Source organism: Ranitomeya variabilis, chromosome 2, assembly GCF_051348905.1.
Source record: "Ranitomeya variabilis isolate aRanVar5 chromosome 2, aRanVar5.hap1, whole genome shotgun sequence".
Taxonomy (NCBI): domain Eukaryota; kingdom Metazoa; phylum Chordata; class Amphibia; order Anura; family Dendrobatidae; genus Ranitomeya; species Ranitomeya variabilis.
Genome location: NC_135233.1, coordinates 265,533,796 through 265,549,737, shown reverse-complemented (window position 1 = coordinate 265,549,737; position 15,942 = coordinate 265,533,796). Strand labels below are relative to the sequence as shown.

General features: G+C 46.5%; 1 protein-coding gene across 1 annotated transcript in view; it reads left to right on the top strand.

The window, feature by feature from the left end:
* LOC143805479 (heat shock factor protein 3-like) overlaps positions 1-15,942 on the top strand; it is a 63,647-nt gene that overhangs the window by 25,758 nt on the left and 21,947 nt on the right. The window contains exons 4-9 of the mRNA XM_077284899.1: positions 6,064-6,188; positions 9,849-9,924; positions 10,255-10,316; positions 14,940-15,024; positions 15,452-15,606; positions 15,705-15,899. Of these exons, the coding sequence (XP_077141014.1) occupies positions 6,064-6,188; positions 9,849-9,924; positions 10,255-10,316; positions 14,940-15,024; positions 15,452-15,606; positions 15,705-15,899 (698 nt within the window). The remainder of the gene's footprint in view (positions 1-6,063; positions 6,189-9,848; positions 9,925-10,254; positions 10,317-14,939; positions 15,025-15,451; positions 15,607-15,704; positions 15,900-15,942) is intronic.

Below are 15,942 nucleotides of genomic sequence, written 5' to 3'. Positions count from 1 at the left end.
CCTTTTCTCCTTCGCCACATTGGGGGACACAGGACCATGGGTGTTATGCTGCTGTCACTAGGAGGCTGACACTAAGTTGAGACAAAAAAGAGTTAGCTCCTCCCCTGCAGTATACACCCTCATGCTGGCTTCCAGAGACCCAGTTCAAGCTTAGTGTCCGTAGGAGGCACACTGGATTTAAACTTTCTATCCCGGACGAAGGGGGCGACGGATTCTTTCATGTTCCGATCTCCCCCGAACCAACAACAGGCGAGCACGGGAGTTTTACCTCTCCGTATCCTCTCCTGCAACGTGGGATGCCACTGCCTGAGCTGATTTTAGGGGCGACGGGCCCCTTCAAGGGCACCGATCTCCCCCATCCCTTATCAGACGAGCACTGGTGTGTCACCTCCAGTATCCTCTTCTGCAGCCAGGCCTATTGCCGGACTTTTTGCCCTGCCCACCAGGTTTTACCTCGGCTGTTCAGAGGCACCTTGCATTGTGGCGTCCGTGCAGCCCCCACTGCATCACCACTGAGAAAGCGGATGATGGAAGGAGGCGGACTGTTACGCTCCACCCCCCCTTTTATGGGGATGGTGGATAGAGGCTTCCTCCAACCCTGCACCGTCCTAATCCCCCAGGCACAGCTCACCAGATCCTGGGAAAAATCTATCACCGCTGATGCAGCAAGCTTCTCTGCGTTTCTCCCCTTCTGTCGGGGTAAGTGCCATAACATTTGGGGGAGGGTCACTCGTCCCAGCGGTTCCGGAGGGCTCCTCTACCTTTTCAGGGTCTCCCCCTAGGGGCCGGCGCTCCTCGGCCCCGCAAATTTAGTCCCCGGCTTCGGCCTAGCAGGCCGGTTCCCGATAGGCTCCGCCCCCTTTTTTGCGTCATTCGGCGGCTCCGTCCCCCGGTCCTGGCGCTTCTCGCTCTCTGCGAGATTACCTTCATCAACCCCCGGCGGCCATCTTTCTTCTCTCTGCACGCCGCAGCTCCACGTGCAGCGCTCTGACTGCCGGCTGCGCTCCTCCACGTGCAGCGCCCTGTCCGCTGGCTGTCGCTCCACCAGCACCGCCGCTCTCCCTCTCTGTGGGACACAGGACCACGGGTAAGGAGACTACGTTAGGTTCTCCCTTGCAGCGTCGCCCTCGCTTCCACAGCTTACAGGCCCTACCTGTGCACTATCTCTTACTTTAGCGTACACCATGTCCCAGTCAAGGACCAGAAAGACCACTAAGGTGCATACTACCTTTTTTTCTGCATGTACCACCTGCCAGGCTCCTCTTCCTCGGCCTCAGAGTTCCCCCCTCTGCTCAGCCTGCGATGCCCCAGGTGCCCAGGAGCCCTCCGCCACTACCGACCCCAGTGTATCTAGTCCCCCGGAGTGGGTGGCGTCCCTGTCATAGTCTGTGGATTCGCTAGCCAAAGCGATTAAATCCCTTCAGGACCCCTCTGGGGAGCGGGGCCCTGTTTTTCCTGGGTTAAGAGATCCCTCCGTAACAGGGGAATCGTCGGCCAGCAGGGGCCGCTCTCACCGGAAGGAGGCACGGTCATCCAGAAAACAGATCCGCACTACCTCCCCTGAGCACTCGTCACACCAATCAGCCTCTGGTAGCTCCACTTCTCGCTCACCCTCTCTAGGGGCCCGTAGCGATCACGACTGAGTATGAGTCTGATGTATCCTTAGACCCGGATGCTCCGGAGTTTAGGTCTACTGTCGACTCCCTCATTGAGGCAGTCAATCATGCACTAAAAGTGGACGATGATTCTAATTCCGCCCCGGACCATTCCGTTTCCTTTATGAGAAACAAGCGTTCCCATAAGACGTTCGCCTCTCACCCAGATTTCCTGGATATAGTCAGGCGACACAGGGAGCATCCGGATAAGCGTTTTACAGGCAAAAAGGCTCTGGAGTTGAAGTATCCCTTTTCCGCAGATCTTGTTAAAGATTGGACGTAATCTCCACTAGTAGATCCTCCGGTTTCACGCTTGGCAACCAAAACTCTCCTATACGTTCCAGACGGTGCTTCAATTAAGAGTCCCACAGAACGCCAGCTAGATTCCCTAGCTCGCTCAGTGTACGAAGCCTCGGGTTCCTCTCTATCTCCCTCCTTCGCTGCAGCTTGGGTTGCCAAGGCAATGGTTTACTGGGCGGATGCCCTCGCAAAATCCATTCAGGAACAGGAACTTCCGCCTGAGGTGGCGACCTGGCCAAACAAATCGCCATGGCTGGAGATTATGTGATGTATGCGTCCCTCGACGCGGCGGACTGTGCAGCAACTGCAGCTTCAAACGCCATCACCATTAGGAGAGCTATCTGGCTCAGAGAGTGGCGCGCAGATTCCTCCTCAAAAAAGTCTCTGATTTCCCTTCCCTTTCAGAGCGGGCGTCTTTTCGGAGAAAAGCTAGACCAGCTTATTTCCGACGCTACAGGAGGAAAGCGCAAGTTCCTCCCGCAACACAGGCCCAAAGCTGCTTTTCAGCGTCAAGAATATTTTCGCTTTCGGCCCTTTCGCAGTAGCCCATTCTGGTCCAATTCTGCCCCTCATCCAGATCAGAACGATCTGCTCGCTCAGACAGGGACTCTCGACCTTCCTTCAGGCCGAATCAGTCCTGGCGAGGAAAGCCTAGGCAACCCAGAACCAGAGGGTCCAGGCCTGCCAGATTCACTTCACAATGACTCGGGGTCTATTCCAGTTGACACCTCCAAAGTAGGCGGACGTCTGCTTCTTTTTCAGCACGTCTGGCTCTCCGTCGTCCATGACGAATGGGTCAGGGATCTGGTGTCGTCTGGCTACAAACTAGAATTCTCCGCCTCCCCTCCAGAGGACACGGTTTTTTCCCTCTCGTCTCCCAAGTTCGGGAGCTCAGTCTTGCGCCCTTCACTGCGCCATCGAATCCCTCCGCCAAAGCGGGGTCATTGTTCCGGTTCCGGAACACGAGAGATTCAGAGGTTTCTACTCGAACCTCTTCGTCGTGCCAAAAAAGGACGGGACGGTACGCCCCATTTTGGACCTGAAGCTCCTAAACAAGTACGTAAAAGTACGGCACTTCAGGATGGAAGCTCTCCGATCGGTCGTCATCTCTATGGAAAGAGGGGAGTTCCTAGCATCAATAGATATCAAAGATGCTTACCTTCACATCCCAATCTTCCCGCCACATCAAAGGTTCCTCCGTTTCACCATCCTGGAGGACCACTTTCAGTTCACAGCCTTACCCTTCGGTCTCGCCACGGCGCCCAGGGTATTTACAAAAGTCATGGCGGCTGTCATGGCTATCCTTCACTCTCGAGGAGTGGTCGTGTTGCCATACTTAGACGACCTCCTCATAAAAGGTCCGTCTTATCAGGCCTGCGAAGCAAGCGTCTGCATTACCTTGGATTCTCTTTCGCGCCTGGGCTGGCTAATCAACTCGGACAAGTCCTCTCCCATTCCTGCCCGACTGATTTCATTCCTAGGCATGATCTTGGACACATCGAGGGGACTGGTCTTACTTCCTCGGTCCAAGGCCCAAGAGCTTCAGCAGGGAGCTCGGACGCTCTGTCACCCTTGCCCCCGGTCCATCCGTTTTGCCATGAAGATCCTGGGAAAGATGGTGGCCGCAATAGAAGCTGTTCCCTTCGCTCAACTCCATCTCCGCCCCTTACAACAGGCTCTGCTGGACATCTGGGACAGGAGTCCCTTATCCCTCGATCGCCCATGCCCTCAGTCACCACGGATCAGGCAAGCCCTCACATGGTGGACTCTGGGATCATCTATCCTCCAGGGGAAGTCTTTCCTCCCGATCCGCTGGCTGGTGGTAACTACCGATGCCAGTCTCCTCGGCTGGGGAGCGGTTTTCCTACACCACTCTGCCCAGGGGCGTTGGACGATTCGGGAGTCGAGGCTCCCTATAAACATTCTGGATATTCGAGCGATCAGACTCGCCCTGAGACGCTGCCACCCCCTGCTTGCGGGTCAGCCAGTTCGAGTTCAATCGGACAACGTCACAGCCGTGGCGTATATAAACCATCAAGGGGGTACCCGCAGCAGGGCGGTGATGCAGGAAGTCTCCCACATTCTTCGTTGGGCCGAGGCCAGCCACTCTATCATTTCCGCGGTGCACATTCCGGGCGTCGAGAACTGGGCGGCGGATTTTCTCAGCCGTCAGGGCCTTGCCTCGGGGGAGTGGGAACTTCATCCAGAAGTTTTCCGGCAAATCTGCCTTCGCTGGGGAACCCCGGACGTGGATCTGATGGCGTCCAGACTGAACGCCAAAGTTCACAACTTCATAGCACGTTCTCGGGATCCCCAGGCCATCGGGGTGGACGCACTGATATACCCGTGGCATCGGTTCCAACTTCCGTACGTGTTTCCTCCGCTTCCCTTACTACCGAAGGTGATCCGGAAAATCAAGACGGAGGGGGTTCAGGTCATCCTTGTTGCCCCGGATTGGCCACGTCGCGCATGGTACGCGGAACTCGTTCAGCTCGCTCGTATCCGACGTTCCCTGGCGGTTACCAGACCGCCTAGATCTGCTTCACCCAGGGCCGATCTTCCACCAGAGCTCAGGGGCCCTACGTTTAATGGCTGTTGAAACCTGGATTCTAACCCAAGCTGGTTTCTCTCAGCAGGTCATTCCCACCATGATCAAAGCTCGCAAGATGTCTTCCGCTCGCATCTACCACCGCACCTGGAAGGCCTACTTCTCGTGGTGCAGGCTCCGAAGTCGCCCTCCGCTTACTTTCTCTATTCCTTCCATTTTGGATTTCCTGCAGTCCAGTTTGGATTCCGGCCTGGCACTGAGTTCCCTCAAGGGTCAGATCTCAGCTCTATCCGTGTTGTTTCAACGTAAGATCGCTGCCAACTTGCAGGTCAGGACCTTCATTCAGGGGGTCTCCCATGTGGTACCCCCCTACAGAATGCCGGTAGAGACCTGGGATCTCAATTTGGTCCTGAGCGTTCTTCAGGAACCTCCGTTTGAACCTCTTCAGGACGTACCGCTACCTGTCCTCTCCTGGAAGGTTGCCTTCCTTGTGGCAGTGACATCTATCAGACGGGTCTCAGAATTGACCGCTTCATCCTGCCGGGCGCCTTTCCTTGCCTTCCACCAGGACAAGGTTGTTCTACGCCCATCTCCAGACTTTCTCCCTAAGGTGGTCTCATCTTTCCACCTTAATGAGGACATCGTTCTTCCCTCTTTCTGCCCACAGCCAAAACACAGGGTCGAAAAGGCCCTTCATACCCTGGATGTGGTACGGGCCCTCAGGAGGTACATTTCCAGAACTGCTCATTTCCGCAAATCGGACTCCCTCTTTGTTCTCCCGGAGGGTCACAGAAAGGGTTTAGCTGCGTCTAAGGCCACGATAGCCAGATGGATTCGGTCTGCTATCGAAGAATCCTATCGGGTCAGGGCCAGACCTGTCCCGGCGGGGATTAGAGCACACTCTACTCGGTCGTTGGGTGCTTCCTGGGCCATCCGGCACCAGGCGACGGCGGAGCAGGTTTGCAAGGCCGCAACGTGGTCCAGCCTGCATACTTTTTCAAAGCACTACAATGTCCATATTCAATCTTCTGCGGATGCAGCCCTTGGCAGACGTATTCTGCAAGCGGCCGTAGCGCATTTATAGTCAGTTGGTACACGGAGTTTATTTGGTTGTTTTTGTTTCCCACCCAGGGACTGCTTTGGGACGTCCCATGGTCCTGTGTCCCCCAATGTGGCGAAGGAGAAATAGGGATTTTTGTGTGTACTCACCGTAAAATCCTTTTCTCCGAGCCACTCATTGGGGGACACAGCACCCACCCTGTTAGCCTTATGGCTTGTTACCTTTTTGGTTCCTGACTTTCTTCGACATGTTATACACTGTTAGGTATTGTACTGTTATTAATCTCCTACTGCTTTTGCACTGAACTGGGTCTCTGGAAGCCAGCATGAGGGTGTATACTGCAGGGGAGGAGCTCGGAGAAAAGGATTTTACGGTGAGTACACACAAAAATCCCTATTTTTGGTCTTAACATTTTAGCGTAGCATTTTCATTTTCCTAACATACCAAGTTGTTATACTTAGTCAGTGGATTAATACTTCTGGACTTTATTTGTATTTTAGATGCCTCCAGTGAAGGCGGACGATCCTAATCTCGCTCAGGAAGATCTACAGAAAATAGTTACGGAGTTGCAAGATCTTAAACATGTGCAAAGCAATATGGATACTATGCTGGAAAATATGAGACGGTATGTGGCAGATGGATTCCACGTTAACTTAGGCTGCTTTCACACTAGCGTCGGTACGGGGCCGCTGTGAAAAAAATGCCCGACGTGGGCAGCGGAAGCAGTCTTAGGACGCTTCCGCTGCCCCATTGCAAGGTCTGGGGAGGAGGGGGCGGAGTTTCGGCCGCGCATGCGCTGTCAAAAAAGGCGGTCTCGACGCACAAAAAAAAGTTACATGTAATGTTTTTTTGTGGCAGCGGTGCACCAAAATACGATGCAACCGTCGCACGACGGTTGCGACGTGTGGCGATACGTTGCAATGCGTCGGTAATGTAAGTCTATGGGGAAAAAACGCATCCTGCAGACAACTTTGTTTTTTCTCCTAAACGACGCATTGCGACGTCCGCCGAAAACATAAATGTGTGCTGATAGTTGCTGGCAAACCAACGGGCCCTGTGTGCTGACCCGTGAGAAATTGTAATGAATACGGAGTAAAAACTATGGTACTGCTGCACTTTTGAAAATGCAAATGGCTAAAATACTTTCTCTTATAGTACGAACGTGCTAGTGGAAAACGAGATAAAAACAAAACATCAACATCACTTTTTGAACAAAACGGAGGAATACACTGAAGCACAAATTGAGTTTATTCAATATTGCATCAAATTTATTTTAACACATAATTACTTATGATCAACAATTTTACTTTCAGATCTGGGGTACAGCCATGGGGTCCAGGTTTGCCCCTAGCTATACAAATCTATGTGTCTATTGAGAGGAGTCTGACATGTATATATTTTTTTTTTTAACTCAAGGTAGGGTGAGGGTGGGCCTGGTCCTACGGCGCCAGGTTATCTGGGAAGGTTCTAGTGATTCATTGATAAACTTTTTTGAGGAAATTAATCACGACAATTATGGCCTACACTTTACTTCTACATTCCGTTCTGTCTGTGTTAATGGTTTAGATTTGACTATTTTTGTGGACTGAGATTTTTTATCCATCAAGACCTATTGAAAGGAGGTGGATTCAAACAGCTTTATTTTTATCACTAGCTGTCACCTCCGTGCGTGGCCTACTAATTTTCCCAAGGATCAATTGATTTATATCTGTCCCTGAGTTCTTGAGGAAACTATTTGCAAGCAAAGGATATGACTCAAGCCTGATAAGCACCTAGTTGAAGGAAGTACAATCTGTGTGAAGAGCTAATTTTATTCATACCTTTTAAACCCCCTCACATCCCCTGTCTCCACATACCCGTCAGTATGCAGCAGCAATATGTCCTAATCACAGGGCTTTCAAGAAGATTAAAACGAGATAAAATGATTGGGGAGTTCCTTTTGGATCATCCCGAGTTCGTATACAAAAAAGCACAAATTCTGGGTAAGGCTTCTTTTACACATACCGTTGTTTTGCAGCCTGTTTTTTTAGACTCAATAGATTTCTATTGGGCCGCAATAATTTCACGGTGCGCCGTATTTAGGGCCGTGAAAAAAGATCGAGCCTGCTCGATCTTTTTCACGGCTTACGGACATGGCCCCCATTGAAAATCAAAGGGGCCACAAAAACAACGGAAGCTTGTTTTTGAGGTGCACCGTGACTTCCGGTTTTGCGGAACGCGTTTTTTTTTTTTTCCCAATACTATTTCCTTAGTATTGGAAGCCCGAAAAACTGCGATCCGCAAGCTTTTTGCGGTCTGTTATTGTGGCAGACTGTGAAAATTGCTTTGATAAGGCCCGCAATAACAGGCCACAAAAACCCCGGTATGTGTAAAAGAAGCCTAATACAATAACACCAACTGTTAAAGGGTACACGGAAAGAGGACCTGTAGTAGCAGTAGGCTAGTACCCTCTTCTTAGCCAAAATGGTGGGATTCACACCATGAGGGAAGTGCTCTTGTTAACAATCTTCAAATAACAGAAACATTCAAAAACAATTTTCTAATTTGGACTGTACAGAACAATTTACCATTTGTACGGCTGTCTGACTGCGCCCAAAGGTAAGTGTATTAGTCAGCTTTATTGGCTCTATTTCAATCTAGAAGAAGGGTCTCGACAGGGCTTCTCCTTGTCGCTGATGCAGTTTCCCTTGGCGACAGGACCAGTTGCCTTGAGAATTGGATAATATATACTAGTATAAGGCATTGATTTTGGTGATAGAATGGACAAAGTAGGGTCGTATGCATGACCTTGTTTTGTTCCTGTCACCCTTGGACCAATCTTTACCTGGAAGAATAGAATTGACTAATCGGTTTAGAGTTTATTCTAGTCTTCAAATAAACTGGAGCAAATTGGTTGTAATGCCATTGACTGAGACAGTGGATAGTACTGTCATGGCTCATTGTACAACCAGAGATTTCTTTGCTTGAAGATTATGAATGACGAATTATGGCCGCACTGTGATAGGACTTTCCCCAGGAAAGCTACAGCTATGAGATGGATAAGGGAAATGCCTTCTCTTTTTCAAGGGGAAAAAAAATGTTAAACCATCATAATTTCCTATGAAAATGTAGTGTGTGGAAAAACAGGAGTTGCTCTCCGAAGTTCCTGGGATGTGGTGTGACTAGTGTCCAGCATTACGCTATCCACTGCGATGTCTCATTCTGATATCTGTGTACTGGAAGAGATTGTAGACGGCTTGTTGGTGACTAATTCCCTGAAGATGAGCTGTGCATACAGGTATAATGGCTGCTCTGTGAAGCGATGTGGTCACCCTCTGCTTCTGATTGAGGTATTTGTGATGATGTAACTGTTGTATATCTGATAGATGGACTACTGTACATTCCTGTAAGCTCCTTCTTGGAATATGCTTACGGCACTGTCAGAGATGAGCATTTGTTGACTTGTCTGTATTGTCAAATCTTGGGTACTTGCAAGTAGCCTTCAATAAAAGAAAACAAAAAATGGGCAAAAAACTCCATAAAACATGCCATTTTGGCTTGCCCGTCTTAGTGAATTTGGCACATCTTTTACTCAAGCATATGAAATGCCATCCTTGATTAATCACCTCTCCCCGAATTGTTCGATACACAATCTTCCTTTTTATAATTGATCTGTTCATTCATGTGCAGCCTTTTCCTGCCGGGCCGGATCAGAGGAACGTTGCATACATTTAGTTGTAGGACATTTACCGCAGACCGTTTTTAACTAAGTCTTCAATTGGAAAACTCACCATGAAAGATATTTTTCACCCCTCCAAAACCAGCCGACCCGTACTTTGCGATACTGTGGCCATCCTTGTGCAAAATTTAAAAATCAACTTGTGTCTCATAAATCTGTTTATCCCCTGCTCCTCATGATATCAGTGATTGAGCTCTCCTTCATAGATGTGTATATACAGATTATCTAATGGCTTTCAAGGTCTACCTCTACTTGTGCCGTCATCAGGTCTGGTGATTTATCTATTGTATGTTCGTTTATAGAACCAAATCGCTTTACAGACATCAGCATTGCTGTCCCCATTAGGCTCACAGTCTACAATCTGCATTTCCTATCAATATGTCTTTGGAGGTGCTCCCCGCTAGCATGGAGAGGTCATACAAACTGTAGATGTTTTCCTTGGTGGGATTTAAACCCACATGATCAATGCACAATCCTAGCGAAAAGACAGCGGTTTTTGTTTGCTTTTATATTTTTACCATTTTATGCTTACAATAAATTTGCCTTCTTTTAATACAATTTTTGTAGAGAAAACCGAGATCTCTGGAAAGAAGTATCTTCACTAAGGAGAAGACACAGCCAGCAGCAAAAGCTTCTGTCAAAGGTGACTTAAGCCGTTCTTGCTGGTGGTGGCAGCACAAAGTTATGGTGTGGCTTGACATTGTGTGTGACCATTACTCACTAATAAGTGTCTCAGTTTTTAACCCTATGGCCTTAATATCTAATATTCTTAAACATTAAAATGCTAATTACTGTGAGATGCTGCAACAGATAAGTTGTAAAGCTTTTGAAGGATTTGGTGTTCAAAGACGCACTTGCCCATATATGCAGTTTGGGGGGTTAATCTTACTGACACATTCCCTTTAACAAAAGCTACTTTATGGTATCACAGGCTAGTATCTAATCTGTTCAGTTGTTTTCCATCTGTTTCTAGCTGCTTGGATTCATCCTGAGCTTAATGAGGGGCAATATTGTGCTGGCACCAAACAGGAAAAGGTATATCCAAGTAATTTTTTTGCTTTTGAAATGTCCTTTTCCCTTATTTATTACGTCATTAGCTGTTTTTTGCTCTTTCTGTATTTTCATAGATATGGTCATATAAATGATAATATTGCCTTTTTTTTCCTTGCGTTGTATTTTTGCAACATTTTTTGTTATATTTGTCTATAATATTGGGATTAATTTAAGAGCAAATGTACCAAGTTGTGGAAAATTAGTGTAGAATGTAGAGAAGTACTAAAATGTTAAAGTGAACCCGTCACCAGTTTTTTCCCATATGAAGTACTGCCAGTACCATTAGGTCCTTTTTACAGCATACTGGAATGCTGTAAAAAGACAAGTCCCCAATCCAGTCTGCAGATGCCAAAAAATACCTTATTATGGTCACAGAGGAAGGCATTGTGCCGAAACGTACGTGTGAGTTGGCACTACGTCCCATTGCAGGTGACGTGCTTGAGAACGCTCTCCAAGTCATGATTTAATAAGTGCACGCCCTGTCAGTGATCTTTTCTATATATGATATTATGTATAAATAAATAGTATGGTACTAGCAGGATGTATATATATTTTGAACACCCATTGGATTGAGAGATAATATAGACTATTTAATTTATATTTGTTTTTATTATATTAAAATGTTTTTATTATTACCATAAATGTGATATGTTTTCTGATCTATAAGGTTCTGATGTACATTTTTTCTATCTGATTGTATGTTTCTATGGGAAAAACCTGATAACAGGTTCCCTTGAAAATTGAAGCTAAACAACATGTAGTTACACTTCAAAATAAGAAAATAATCCACAGCACTCACTCTTGTGATTTTTATTCCATAAAAGTCCTCTTTTATTTCATGAACATTTAGAGGTGGGATTACAAACCTCACAGAGAGTCTGAATAACATGTGAATTGAACGTAGGCGATCTGTGCTCTTTGTTATATAGACTTCGAAATGCCTTGAATAAAACCACCATTCCTTTTCATCAATGCGTCCGGATTTCCATTTCTTCAGCAGCGTGGACAATATCCACAAAAATCCTTTGTATGGTCTCTTTGTTATCCAGCCACTGTATGTGCACAAAATATAGAGTACTTTTATGTATTAAAAGCAAAAGGGTGAGTGCCAGAATATATTTCTATTACTGAAATACTTTATTGTATGCCTTAAATTGTTAATATACACGCAAACTGCAAAATGAAGATTCTTTCTTGAACTTTTTTTTGCTTATCTCCGTCTGCTCCTCTGTGCTTCTAGTTTCACATAGCTGTAACCATCTGACAGATTAATGATGCAGATGCTGCTCTGTTGATGCACATGGCAGAGGATTATCTTCTGCCATGTGCATCAACAGAATATCAGTCACAGTTTCACATCGTGTTAGCTGTCCAATTTTTGTTGTGCAGGCAGAGCGCTATGGAGGACTGTTAGTCTCTGCTGGAAATAATCAAACGATGTAGATAGCCAAGGATAAAATTGGACTGACAGGCCACTTTAAAGGACTATACAGTGAATTGATGAACAGTGATTTCTAAATCTAGAATACTCTTATGCCAGTGGAGGAGAAATAGCAGAGCTATACTGGAAGCGAGCCGGAGGGTAACTAGAGTCTTGATGGGCATACTTAGGTGGATATGTGTAAGGGGGGCAGATTTATCTAAGTTACATCGGCACAGATGGGGGGGGAATAAATATATATAATACCGTATTTTCCGGATTATAAGGCGCACATAAAATGTTGAGAATTTCTCAGAAATAGAAAGTGCGCCTTATAATCCAGTGCGCCTTATATATGAACCCAACAGTAAAGAGAGAGGTTCATACAGGATCCTTTACCTCTATCGTGGGCGGCAGGGGTCGGCGGCGGCATACCACAGCACCACCATGCTCCTCCCCCCCGTGCGCCTATGAATTTATTCTTCACTTGGACAAACACAAAAAAATACCGCGCTATAACCGCCCCACTAAGGAGGCTACTAGTGCATGAATACCCTATTGGTATATATAAGACCAACTGGCTGCGGGCCCGAAGTGAAAGTGAAAGTACAAATAAAGTGCACGCTTATATTACGCCCCTAATTGGCACCTGGTTCCACAGCACAATCTAGCTCCAACAGTATTAATATTTACTCACATCTACCTGCTTAAGGGTAGAGGATTACCTACTTCAGCCGCAGGGTTGATGAGGCTGGCATGCAGGGGTCCCGTGACGTTCCTATACAGCAGGTGGGGCGGAAGAGATGCTTTGGCCGCAGGGTGGATGTGACCGGCGTGCAGGGTTGCTGCGCCGCTCCGGATCAGCGGGTAGGACGGAGGAGGTGTGGGCAGTGCAGAGCCAGAGGCGCCCCGGCCGGTAGCGACACTGGATGCACGCAAGAAACAGGACGGTGGCCGATATCAGTCGGCCGCTCGACCTGGCAGTGACGTCACTAGCTACGGAAGCAGCGAAGGGTCAGATTCAACCAACGCGTTTCGAGGTGGGACGCACCTCTTCGTCAGGGTTCTTCACTTGGGTTTTTACAGTATCCATAAATGGATTGAGCATTACGGCCACCGTAGTCAGGAGCCACACTGAGTGATACTTGCAATATATCTGTGCTTTAGCGTTAACTATACCCACTACCCCAAAAAATGCCTCCTGTTAAGAGACATGCTTATGATGCAGGTTTCAAGCTTAAAGCTACAAGTTATGCAGTAGAGCATGGAAATAGGGCAGCTGCAAGAGAATTCAACATTAATGAATCCATGGTGCGTAAGTGGAGAAAACAAGAAGATGCCCTCCGCCAAGTAAAGAAGACCAAACTGAGTTTCCGAGGAAACAAAGCAAGGTGGCCACAGTTGGAGGACAAAATAGAACAGTGGGTTATGGAACAGAGAAACGCAGGTAGAAGCGTCTCCACTGTCTCTATTCGACTCAAAGCCACTGCTTTAGCACGTGACATGGAGATCAAGGACTTTCGAGGAGGTCCTTCATGGTGCTTTCGTTTCATGAAAAGGCGTCATCTCTCCATTCGCACCAGAACTACTGTGTGCCAGCAATTACCAAAGGATTATGAAGAGAAGCTGGCCATTTTCCGCACCTACTGCATAACCAAGATAAATGAAAAGAATATCCAGCCAGAACACATTATTAACATGGATGAGGTTCCCCTCACTTTAGATATCCCCGTAAACCGTACTGTTGAGAAAACAGGGACCAGTACGATATCTATACGTACCACAGGAAATGAGAAGTCATCTTTCACTGTAGTTCTCGCTTGTCAGGCTAATGGCCAGAAACTACCACCCATGGTAATTTTCAAGAGGAAGACTTTGCCTAAAGAAAATTTTCCTGCTGGTGTCATCATTAAGGCTAACCCAAAGGGCTGGATGGATGAGGAGAAGATGAGTGAGTGGCTGAGGGAGGTCTACGTCAAGAGACCGGGTGGCTTTTTTCACAAATCCCCATCCCTATTGGTCTGTGACTCGATGCGCGCCCACGTGACCGATACTGTCAAAGCCCAAGTGAAGAAAACTAATTCGGAGCTTGCTGTCATCCCTGGTGGATTAACCAAAGAGCTCCAGCCGCTAGATATCAGCATCAACAGGTCATTTAAAGTTAAATTGCGAGCTGCATGGGAGCATTGGATGACAGAAGGTGACCACACATTCACCAACACAGGGAGGCAACGCCGTGCGAGTTATGCCACTATGTGCCAGTGGATCGTGGATGCCTGGAAGAATGTATCAGTCTCCAGTGTCATCAGAGCTTTCAGGAAGGCTGGAATCACCACTGAAGAGCCTAGCAGCAGCAACGAGACCGACTCGGATAATGAAGAGGAGGACCCCATGCTTGATTCCGAAATCGCCCAACTGTTCAACTCCGACACTGAAGATGACGGATTTGATGGATTTCTGGTGGAGGAATGAACTGAAAAAGTACGGTAAACGTTTTGATTTGCAATTACAGCTGAACCAGTTGCAAGTTATTGTTAAAAAGTGTAATAAATTTTGACTTGCAGTCTGAGCAATGGTTTATTTAACGGTAATGTGCTGCGCCTTATAATCCAGTGCGCCTTATATATGAAACAAGATTGCTTATAAGGCGCTCATAGAAAGTGCGCCTTATAATCCGGTGCGCCTTATAATCCGGAAAATACGGTGTATATATATATATATATATATATATATATATATATATATATATATATATATATATATATATATATACACACATACACACACACACACATATATATCATACATACAGTGCCTAGAAAAAGTATTCATACCCAGTGAACTTTTTCACATTTTTTTTCACGTTACACCCACAAACTTAAATGTATTATTAGGATTTTGTGCTATAGTCATTCAGCAAATGGTGAGATTTAAAGCATAACTTTGAATACATTTTCTAAAACAATGTGCTGCCTTAAAAAAAAGAAAAAGGCTGTGGTCTTGGTATGTGCACACCCCCTAATACTATAACCTCTTATGTATGCCCTTTTTATAAATGTGTACATTTTCTTTCTAACTTCATGGTATACTTTCCACACACCTATAAGCCCTGAGCTGGCATTGTACAGGTTTCTTCTCTGTGGTGCAGGCAGGGCCTTTTATGTTTCCTTTTGCTTTGCTTGCAGACAGTTAACTCTGGAGCCAACTCAATCTCCTTCGCCAAAATACAGTCGGCATGTATTAGGAAAACCAAAGCGTGTGGAGGAAGAGGTGAGCTGTCCACCATATAGAACTTAATAAATTATGGGGGGGTTCTTTTGTTTTTTTTTTACCTATTATTCAAGGGCAATTTTTCAGGATCTGCTGTTGTATGTTATTCAGCTTCCTGTGACCTCCATGCCCGTATAGACAGCTCAGGAGGGATGATCCTACTGAGATTCCATTTAAGATTTATAGCAAATGTAATTAATAATGGAATATCCACTTGTGATCAGGAATGTGTGCTTGTTTATTCCTCTACCTAATAATGTAATTTTTGTAAGCCTAAAGCATGTCCTTCTCACAGTGGAGATGTTAGTATTTTGTGAGGGGGGTGTTGTCTTCCTTCCTCCATATTTTAAGTTATGATTGACTTATATATTTATATATATATATTTTTTCCCTTCACCTTAATGACACCTTACTTTTTTTTACATAGGTACGCTATTCCTCTCCAAGCCCTCAGGTATCTATTGATAACATGCTAGAGATCCATGAGATCATCAGTCCTGGAGAGGGCACCTCAGATGCTTCCATTTATACACTAGATCCAGCACAGATTGTCACTGTTAGTCCACCATCTTCACATCTTGGGTAAGGAGGACAGCTGGTTGAAGTAGTAGTGGGGGTTTAGTTATTATGTGCGAAATGGGCTCTGAAGAATCTCATGACTTACTTTTGTCTTTCTCTAGGGATTCAGTTCAAGAAGTTATTGACGATCCAGTTCTACAGTTGCAAACGTTCGCTGATCAAAACCTAAATCCAAGCAAGCCTCCTGAGCTGGCACTGGATGTTGTGCAATCAAACGCCTCTGAAGACCCAGACAGCGTCATTAACTCTATTCTAAGTGAAAACTGTACAGGGAACAACATTGATCTCCTGGACCAGTAAGTATGAAAATTAGATGGAGGTAAAATGCCTAGTTGAATC